Source organism: Crocuta crocuta, unplaced genomic scaffold, assembly GCF_008692635.1.
Source record: "Crocuta crocuta isolate KB4526 unplaced genomic scaffold, BGI_CrCroc_1.0 scaffold408, whole genome shotgun sequence".
Taxonomy (NCBI): domain Eukaryota; kingdom Metazoa; phylum Chordata; class Mammalia; order Carnivora; family Hyaenidae; genus Crocuta; species Crocuta crocuta.
Window position 1 is genome coordinate 4,615,665 of NW_027527444.1, and position 10,420 is coordinate 4,626,084.

Genomic DNA, 10,420 nt, shown 5'->3' on the forward strand with positions numbered 1-10,420 from the left:
GTGGGCTTGACTTGCCATGAAATTTCTGCAGCAAACACATCCAGTCAGCTAAAATCGCTCGTTAAGGGAGTGGGGGCAGAGGGAGTGCATTTTCCAAATTGAATGCTGGATTTACAGTCCGTTTAATACCCGCGCCCCCTCGCGCACTAATGTGCGGCTCAAGTCATCGGCTGCCCCTCCGGGTCTTCTATCACTGCTGTTGTCAAGCTATCTATTTAATTGAAAGAAGTTAATTGAATGAAAATGATCAACTAAGCTTGTATTAATATTGCTAATGGAACTTTCTTCTTGGCCATGTTTGGAGAAAGATGTCAAGCTAGACTTTAGGAAAGGCCCATTAATGCTTGCACTTAACCTGATGGGCTAATTAAGGACTGCTTATTCATCCAACGAGTGCACGATAGTCTCTTTCCAGCCCGTTTCCAGACCATTCTGCCGGGTTTTACAACACATTTCACTTAGGAGCGTGAGCATTAGGAGCAGGGAGAGTAACTGATAATGTTTTGATTGCACTGAACATAGTACTAATGCATCATTGAATTTATAATTTGTGCAGATTGATGTAATATATGTTTGCACAATTTATTTTAATTACCTATCTCTATATTCCCAAGTAAACTTTAAAGGTCATGTGTTGAACCCTTAATATATCCATTCTTAAAGACTGACAATTTTGCAACTTTTGTAAGTTAACTTATAATTCTTAGGTAAACTTTTCCTGGATATGTGTATTGTAGTAGCGTATGTGTTTTCCTGTATGTGTTTAATTAAACTCTGGGATCTTTGTTAATAAGGCTTTCCATTACGCAGGGTATCAGGTTTGTGTACAGTATCAGATAATCTCATTATTTTATAGCACCTATTGAGAACTTCATAGTTTTCGTACGACAGGCTTATCTTTAGGACTTAGAAATCTCAGAATTTAATAATTCTGTATAAGGTATTTCCCCCTGGCCCTATTTTGCTTAAGTAGTAAATGAAAATTCTGTAGTGAATTTTTTCCTATGCCTCAAAATGACTGCCGCTTGATTAAGGATTGAGGTTTTTAGCAACTAGGGTGAAGGCTCACTTTGTGGTATGGGATTATTTTAGGCTTGAAACTGACTTGTTACCAAGACCTGAGTTTAGGACAGAATTGTTTGAAGACAGTGTTGTGAACAGGATTCCTATTCTTTGGGGGAAAAGAAACCTTTTTCATACTATCTGCTCTTGAGCTGAGCCCCCCCAAATAATGAAAAATCAAGGCATAGTTTCTGAGTAGAAAAGGGTTCTGCTGCTGTTAAGCTTTTCTTTTAAGAAAAAATTATCTTTAGGGGCGCCTGGGTGGCTTAGTCGGTTAAGCGTCCGACTTTCGCTTCGGTCATGATCTCGAGGTTCGTGGGTTCGAGCCCCGCGTCGGGCTCTGTGCTGACTGCCAGCTCAGAGCCTGGAGCCTGTTTCAGTCTGTGACTCCCTCTCTCTCTGACCCTCCCCTGCTCACACTTTCTCTCTCTCCTAGAAGTAAATAAAACATTAAAAAAATTAAAAAAAAAAAAAAGAAAGAAAAAATTATCTTTAATATGAGATAAAAAGAATTCCTTCTCATGGATACTACGTCCCAGACAGTTTCCAAGAGCTCTAAATATATTAATTCATTTAATGCAGTAATTCTGCCGGGAAGATGCTGCTGTTGTCCCCATTTTACAGATGAGGCCGCGTCGCCACCTGTGGTGGAACCGGCATTTGAACTCGGCCATTCTTCCGCCTCCCCCTCGGGAAAGTACAAGAGTAGAATGTGAGCGTTTTTTATGTGTCTTAGTGCCAAATTTGAATTGAAGAATTCAAAGTAGAAGCGATCAGAAAGGTAAAAGCACTTTGCCCGTGATTTCCTGCCTTGCGCTGACTTTGACAGAATTGCAGATGATGAGCCCTGACTCCTCCAGCCCCCAGCCATTTTCATTTTTCAGTCTCCCGATGGTCCTTTCAAACTCATTTCTGTGAGAGGCTCCCTTGGCTGGTCACAGAACATAGAATTTTAAGTGGATAGAGTCATCTTTCTTTGTCACTGTAAGAATTGAGGTCAGTTGCTAGGCCCCGCGTTGACACTGCTAAAACAGTTTATGCATTTATCAAATTTATAAACTCCTCTCGAGGCGTAATTTATAGGTCTAATTACTTGAGCCCTGTGAGGAGCTAGGAAGCCCAGTTGGATATGGCTTTTGTGCGAGCTGTCTGCCTACACAGGAGTCCCCTCTGGGAAGGAGGTGTCTGCGGGAGCCGGGAAGAGGCTTCCGGAGCCTCTCTCATCTGCACACCTCTGCACGGAGAGAGAGGTCTGCCTAATGAGTGATGTTCACTTTCTTGGTGGCTCTTTTTATTTTTCAGTCTCAAAAAGGATTTTTTAAAAAGTGAATGTTAAACCATAGTGGCGGTCACCCTGAGGTCACCCTAGCGTGCCTCCGTGAACTGTCAGCGTTAGGCGCACGTACCCCTGTGTTCTTGTGCAGCGTCACGTCCCCTCCCACCTCTGGAGGCTTGTCTCCTTTCTGACTACTGAATAAAATGGTGCTTCGGAAGTAATTTTGTAGTGTCGTTACCATCCTGGAGAACACGATTGTCTTTAAAAATACACCAGTCTCAGGGCGCCTGCGTGGCTCAGTCGGTTAAGCGTCCGACTTCGGCTCAGGTCATAATCTCGCGGTTCGTGGGTTCAAGCCCCGCGTCGGGCTCTGTGCTGACAGCTTGGAGCCTGGAGCCTGTTTCAGATTCTGTGTCTCCCTCTCTCTCTGCCCTTCCCCAACTCATCCTCTGTCTCTCTCTGTCTCAAAAATAAATAAACTATTAAAAAAAATTTTTTAAAAATACACCAGTCTTCACAGGCTTTGTGGAATGTGGTTAACCTCCTGACATCGGTGGCCCCTGGCAGACGCTTCATGACCTCTGGGTCCAGGCGCCGCCACCACCGGTTATTTGAACACTATTACGGTAAATAATAGAATATGTACCACAGTTGTATGTATTTCTGAAGGTTTACTTAAGTACTGTGTTAGTTCCTGAGACGTACTTCCTCTAAGGTTTAGATCCAGCACGGAAGGCGTGGTGTGGAGACAAGAGCGAAACATACCAAGCACGTGCGGCTCCATCACAGCTCTTGCCGCTGAGGTCGGCGGGGCAGGTGGGGCGGGGCTTCTAGTCACTCCCGGGCGCGCTTGTGTTGTCGCACTTCCTGTTGCTTATCACGCTGGTATCCAAGCCTCTCCTGGGGAACAGGTAAAAACAATTGACTGGCTTTACCTGAAATGAATTGAATTAAAACCACTGTCGGTGGTGCCTCTGCCCAGGCATTCATCCACAGGAGATTTCGGGGCTCCTGGGTGGCTCAGTTGGTTAAGCATCCGACCTGCGATTTCAGCTCGTCGTGACCTCTCAGTTCATGAGTTCGAGCCCTGCCAGCCCACTGACCACAAGGAGCGTGCCTGGGACTCTCTCCCTCGCTCGCTCTCCGCCCTCCTCACCCCCAGAATAAATAAGCTTAAAAAAACAACAACCCAGGAGATTTCAGTATGCAGGCAGGGTTAAAAACCATGTGGGGCTCCTGTCTCAGTCGCCTAAGCATCCAGCTTCGGCTCAGGTCATGACCTCACAGCTCGAGCTGGAGCCCCGAGTCGGCTCTGTGCTGACAGCTCGGGAGTCTGGAGCTGCTTCCGATTCTGTGTCTCCCTCTCCCTCCCTCCCTCTGTCTTTCTCTCTCTCAAGAATAAATATTTAAAAAAAACAAAAAAACCATAGGCCTCACTGTACAAAGAATTCACTTTGGGCAGATAAGTAACCTTTGATCTCAGCAAAAGTGGGCTTACCTATGACTTAGGTCCTGTGTGTTTTGTTGTTGTTGTTTTTTTTTAAGTTTCTCTGCTTTAGAGAGAGAGCACACATGATTGAGTGAGAGGAGGAGGAACAGAGAGAGAATCCCAAGAAGGCTCCGTACTGTCAGCGCAGAGCCTGACATGGGCTCCATCCCCCAACCGTGAGATCATGACTGGAGCCAAGATCAAGAGTCAGACGATCAACCCATTGAGACCCTGGGCACCTGGACGAATTTTAGATTTACACAGGAACTGAGTCGGGGCTCTGGAGTGGCTCAATTGGTTGACTGTCCAACTCTTGATTTCAGCTCAGGTCATGATCCCGCTGCTGTGAGATTGAGCCCCTAGTCGGGCATGGAGCCTGCTTAAGGTTCTCTCTCCCTTGCCTTCTATCCTTCCCCCACTTACGCATGTGTGCATGCATGCGCTTTCTCTTTAAAAAAATCCAAAATTCTTTTAGTTTTGGTACAGTCATGTTTAGTATGCATGTCTATGCCAGAACATTTAAGAAAATTAACCGAAAGAAAAACTGCCTTCTGATCTCCACCCTGGCTATCTTTTGACCCAGTTCAAAATTAGTACCCCAGTTTTCCTTACCTCTCACAGTCTTTAGTCTTTTAACTTTAAATTTTTTTTAATGTTTTTATTTATTTCTGAGAGAGAGAGACAGAATCTGAAACAGACTCCAGGCTCTGAGCCGTCAGCACAGAGCCCGACATGGGGCTCAAACCCACGAACCATGAGATCATGACCTGAGCCGAAGTCAGACGCTTAACCAACTGAGCCACCCAGGTGCCCCGATTTATGTAACTTTTTAATGGTCACCTCCACACTCCTTTCTGATACTAAATATTTACACAGCAGTTGAGTTTGTGGCCCTGAAAATGCATGCAGAGAGCAGGAATGTGATCAGAGGTGATTTGACATCACAAAAGGACCCTGTTAAAGTTTCATGGTTTCTTAAAATTTGCATTTTTTTTAACTTAGAAGAAAACTAGTTTAAATGGAGGAAAGTGTTTTTAGTTGAATTTAAACTATGGGATTTGACACTTCTAAAGAAGTATTTTGGGAATTGATTCCAGGTTAGTATTGTCAGACTTAGCAAATAAAAATGTCACCCAATTAAATGTTAATTTCAGTGCTCTTTTTAGACAAAAATACATCCTATGCAGTATTTTGGATATACTTAAATTTTTTAAAACAATATTTTGAGCATTTTCATACTGAAAAATTATTTGGTATTTATCTGAAATTAAAATTTAACAGGTGTCTTTATTTTTTCAGTGAAATCCTCTCCAAGACTCCTTTTCCAGGTTGGCCTGTGCCAATTCTGACTTGTAAGACCTGCTTTTACACAGTGACTCCTGTCTTGAACCCACCCTTGACAAGCCTTGCACTCTCTCTCCCTACCTCTGGCTCTCTTTCTGTCCTTTTTTTTTTGTTGAAAGAGGATCGATGATACCAGGACATTTATGAGTAATATATGATTGCTTCTTTTCTTATACTTAGAATGTGAAAATTAGAAAGGGGCTGTCTGTATTGAAACTTATTTAATTTCACAGTAATTTTAAAGAAAGGAACTTGCAGCATTAATTGCCTCATACATAGCGTAATGTCTGTGACCTGAGAAAACAAGTGTCCTCGTGACCATAGATTGAAAAGAGATGACCCGCAGGAGGCAGTCAGGAGGTTTTCTTCTGGAGTGAGGCGGCCCTCGCCCTGCCCCTCACGGACCCTCCAGCAAGTCTCTCCTCCTCAGTAACGCTGCGTTTCCTCGGCGGTGCACGGGGAAGGCCAGTACATGAAGATGCCAGCTTTCAGTGGGATGATACGCATGAGCCAGAAGTAAATGGGTGCAGTTAAATAAACACATGTAACGTGTCAGAAAGCATGTCTTGTTAACAGCTGTGGCGTATTGTGTGCAAATTTCGGCGCAGTATCTGTTCAGTCTGAACTTACTTGAAATACTAATATAGCTGGTTATGAACATGGAAAGATACAAGCTGTGATTTTTTTTTTAAATTTTGTTTAATGTTTATTTATTTTGAGAGAGAGAGAGAGAGAGAGTGAGCAGCAGAGAGGAGGCAGAGAGGGAGGGAGACTGAGAATCCCAAACAGGCTCCGTGCCGTCAGCACAGAGCCCGATGCAGGGCTTGAATCCATGAACCATGAGATCATGACCTGAGCCAAAATCAAGAGTCAGACGCTTAACCGACCGAACCCCCCAGGCGGCCGCTGTGTGACATTCTTCACACAAAATGATGTGCTTCTGTCAGTGCTGTTGGAAGAGCATGTGTCTGGGGAGCATGCTCTGCGTGCACTGACTGGAGCTTGTCCCAGACAGAGCGCACGTGTAGCCCAATTCCTCGACGTCTGGTCTTTTCGTGATTGTAAAACGTTGCATGTGGCTAACTTAACCCCCGAGCGAGCACAACAGAGCCAAGAGTCGGGGATGACTGACTGCAGGTTCACGCTGACTCACCTAAGCCAATTACTGCTGGTTCAGAAGGGATATAGTTACTATAGTAACTACAGTATGTCTCGTGGTAGGCTTCCGGATGCCACAGGGGAGGTGGAAGAAATTCCGTCAGTCAGAAGGCTGTGCTCTAGGCCCTGAGACATTTATGCTAATGTGGTGGTGTCTGCGTGGCCAAACTGCTCACATATTAATGGTGTCCTCCATCCACGGGCATCTCATCCAGGAGGTGTGTCCACATTACAGTGGTCTGAGGGCTCAGCCACGGACCCTTCTCACCTCCTTTTTTTGGCCACACGGAATTTTTGGTATCCTTGGGTGCCAGCATTTGCATGTCATAAAAGAAGCATTGTATTTCTATTGTATATACATGCTGAATTATAAAATGAAAAAAAAATTTTAATGTTTATTTTTCAGACACACACACACACACGAGTTGTGGGGTGGGGGGGTGTAGAGAGAGAGGGAGATACAGAATCTGAAGCAGCTCCAGGCTCTGAGCTGTTAGCACAGAGCCTGACATGGGGCTCGAACCCACGAACCGTGAGATCATGACCTGAGCTGAAGTCGGACCCTTAATCGACTGAGCCACTCAGGTGTCCCTGAATTGTAAATTTTTAAAGGGAAATCTTTAAAGGGAATTAACAATTGAAATTATGCAATCTTGTTTGTCTTGTGGATATATTTGGAAATTTATCATGTTATCCTAATTTTTTTCCTTACCCAAATTATATTTTATCGTAATTCCTTATCCAAATTGTATTTTACTTGATTAGAGGCCATGTGTATAGAGGCCTGGCTGACTTTTTCAGGAAGCATCATTATAGTCTTACTTTCACTGCATACTAGTTGTGTGATCAAATCCTGGCTGTGCAGGCTTGAAACTTTGGATTTACAATTTTATGTTGGTTTTATCTTGGTTCATTACAAAGTACATTTGTATTTAATAAAGAATGTCAAGTCTTTTTTTAAATTTTTATTCCACACCCTCCCCTGCCCCATCAGGTTGTTTTTTAAATAGCCTGTGCCGTTAGCTTTCTGTAATCCTGTAGTTTCGAATGTACGGCGAATCATCGGCCCCTAGCCAGTCCCTGAGTGCCCACGAGGTTTGCAGGGGCTCAGCTGGCTTCCTTCAGAGGGCGCCCCCTGCGGGGCTGGAGAGGGGCTGGCGCTCCCAGCACAGGCGGTCCCAACACGCCGAGCGCCAGCCTGGGGCCTTAATGACGGGCATGGGCCCGGCTGTGTGCAGAACGGGGGTGAGAGGCCCCCGACTCCAGAGACGCGCACACAGGAGAGACGGAATTGTTGCTGTTTTGACAGATGTCAGAGGTCCACCTAGGACAGGTTTTTCCGCACTCAGTGCCCTTCGCAGAGTGCCTTGTAAGAAAAAATAAAGGCTATCACTGTAGGAAAAAGTTTTACAAAATTGCTATGCTTGAGGATTTCTTACATTTTAGCTCAAATGAGCTAATACATTTCCAAATCTGTGTTTCAGAACTCAATTACCACCTCCTTTGTAGTCAGCCTTTAGCATGTTCCTGTTAAGCCTTCTCTCTTCACTGGCACTTAACACCACTTTGTGCCTGAAACTCATTCTTGAGGAGCCTGGCTGGCTCAGTCGGTTAAGCACCCAACTCTTGATTTTGGCTCAGGTCATAATCCCAACGGTTCACGGGATCGAGCCCCGCTCGGCATCTACACTGACAGTGTGGAGCCTGCTTGGGACCCTCTCTCCCTCCCTCTCTCTGCCCCTCCCTTACTCGCTCTTTTTCTCTAAAAAATAAATAAATAAACATTTTTTTTAAACTGTATTATTTAGGGGTGCCTGGGTGGCTCGGCCTGTTAAGTGTCCAACTTCCACTCTGGTCATGATCTTGTGGTTCGTGAGTTCACGCCCCCCGTCGGGCTCTGTGCTGACAGCTCAGAGCCTGGAGCTGCTTCGGATTCTGTGTCTCCCTCTTCTCTGCCCCCGCCGCTCATGCTCTGTCTGTCTCTATCTCAAAAATAACCAAACACTAAAAATAATTTTTTTAATTGTAGTATTTATCTTAAAAAAACACAGTCATCTTGGGACCTCAGGATAAGGTTCTCTTCTGTGGCCTGACCTGGCGGCAGCCAAGGGGAGGCCTGGACGGCCTGCGCCGTGGCCCCTCCTGTGGGTGGCGGCTCCCGAGCTTGTTCCGTGACCCGGCCCTGTTCTCCCTCTGCAGGTCATCACCAACCTCGTGAAGATGCTGAAGTCCAGAGACACGAGAAGAAACTTCTGTCCTCCAAACCACTGGCTGTCGGAACAGGAAGATATTAAAGCAGATAAGGTTTACTGACAGATTTTTTTAATATTTTTCATTACATGTATTTTTTCAGCTTTTGTCTTTCTAGGGAGGATAAATTCTTTTAAATTGGTTCATTTGGTTCATATATTCCTTATTATGGAGTGCAGTAGTCACAGTAAACTTTTTTATTATTAATTTGGTCACAGAACATATAGCAGCAGTATCATTGACTTAAACATATACCCTGAGTTCGTTATTAATCCTGATTTTCTCCTTTACCCACAAATTATATTGAAGCCTAATGGTTCTTTGTTGCAGTTGCAAAAGATTTTGCTTTAATTGAAAGGTATTAAAATTATTGGTATATACTTAGTACTTAAAGGAAATGGAGCATGTCCTTGATTTTCTAAAGGAACAGAGACAAATTTGAATATTACTAAGATTACTAAGATCTCTGTCTGAAGTAGATTCAGTAGTATAATATGTTTTTAGAAATTTAAATAATGTTAACAAACACCATGAACTGTTTTCATTTTTGTTTGTCAGAAAAAGGCATGATTGTGTTCATTTCTAAATCTCAGGGATGGGTGCAGAGTGGAGGGCATAGAGGAAGCAAGATTATAGAAGCATTAAAGAAAAGAAAACAGAGGAGCGCCTGGGTGGCTCAGTCAGTTAAGCATCTTGATCTCAGCTCAGGTCTTGATCTTAGGGTCATGAGTTCAAGCGTCGCATTGGGCTCCACTTGGGGTGTAGAGCCTACTTAAAAAAAGAAGGAGAAGAAGAAAACAGAGGTGCTTTATTAACAGTTTCAGAAGCATTACTATGTCTGCGTGAATCCTGAAGCATGGGGCGCCTGGCTGTGCCCACTGGTCAGGCCGTGAAGCCACGCCCGGCCCGGTAGCAGGTGGGACATCTCCAAGGCCCAGGGCGGGGCCTCCGAACATTTACCACCCAAAGGAAACAGCCTTTGGAGCTATGGGGTGTCTTGTCACGAGAGTATGGGGACCGCAGGAGGCACCGGCCCTTCGGGGTAGGTGTAGCAGACTAAACGTCAAATATGCTTGAATCTCCGAGTTACGGGCACCTGGCTGGCTTGGGTGGAAAAGCACGGGGCTCTAGATCTCAGGGTCGTGCGTTCAAACCCCACTTTGGGTGTAGACATTACTCAAATAAAACTTTTTAAAAAGTGTTTTAGATGTTGGAAAAAGAAGAACGTGATTGGCCATCTTATCAGCAGAGGACTCACCTTACTATTTCTAGCACTGGTTTGGAAAACAGTAGTCGCGCGTGGAGTCTGCCTTTCCCTCACAGACGTCCCGTTCCGCGGGCTGCGTGGTGGTGACGTGAGACCCTTCTCGGGGTGGGGGTGGCCCACAGTGTGTGGAGAGGCCACTTTGGACCTGGAGTCACACAGTCTGCAGTTGTGACGAGTCGGCAGTGCAGCCGGCACCCTCAGGGTGCAGGCCACGCGGGGACGTGCTGAGACCCCGCTGGAGGCCGCGGCGGACGAGGGTTCGTGCCGGGTGCCCCTCGCCACGCCGCCGCTGCACCCAGAAGGCTCGGCTGTGGGAAACAGCAGCCACAGGCAGTGCCTCGTGGTGTAACTGGTCCCTGTTTCGGCCTCCTCGCCTATCCCAGCTGGCATCCAGACCTGCGGCCACCCGCCCGGGAAGCGTCCTGGCCAGAAGCCGACCCTGGACGTGGGGAGGCCTCCTGACGGCGCTGCATGTGTGTGCGGGAAGCAGGCCGAGGCACCGTGGTAGCGCCGAGGGGGCGCAGCGGGCGCGGTCCGGGCGGGGGAGCCCACGGAGCGGCTGGGCTACAGGGGG

The 10,420-nt window shown here is 46.0% G+C and overlaps 1 protein-coding gene across 1 annotated transcript in view; it reads left to right on the forward strand.

Moving 5' to 3' along the window:
• Window positions 1-10,420, forward strand: part of UBE3C (ubiquitin protein ligase E3C) — an 80,579-nt gene that overhangs the window by 23,681 nt on the left and 46,478 nt on the right. The window contains exon 9 of the mRNA XM_077761708.1: window positions 8,529-8,633. Within this exon, the coding sequence (XP_077617834.1) occupies window positions 8,529-8,633 (105 nt within the window). The remainder of the gene's footprint in view (window positions 1-8,528; window positions 8,634-10,420) is intronic.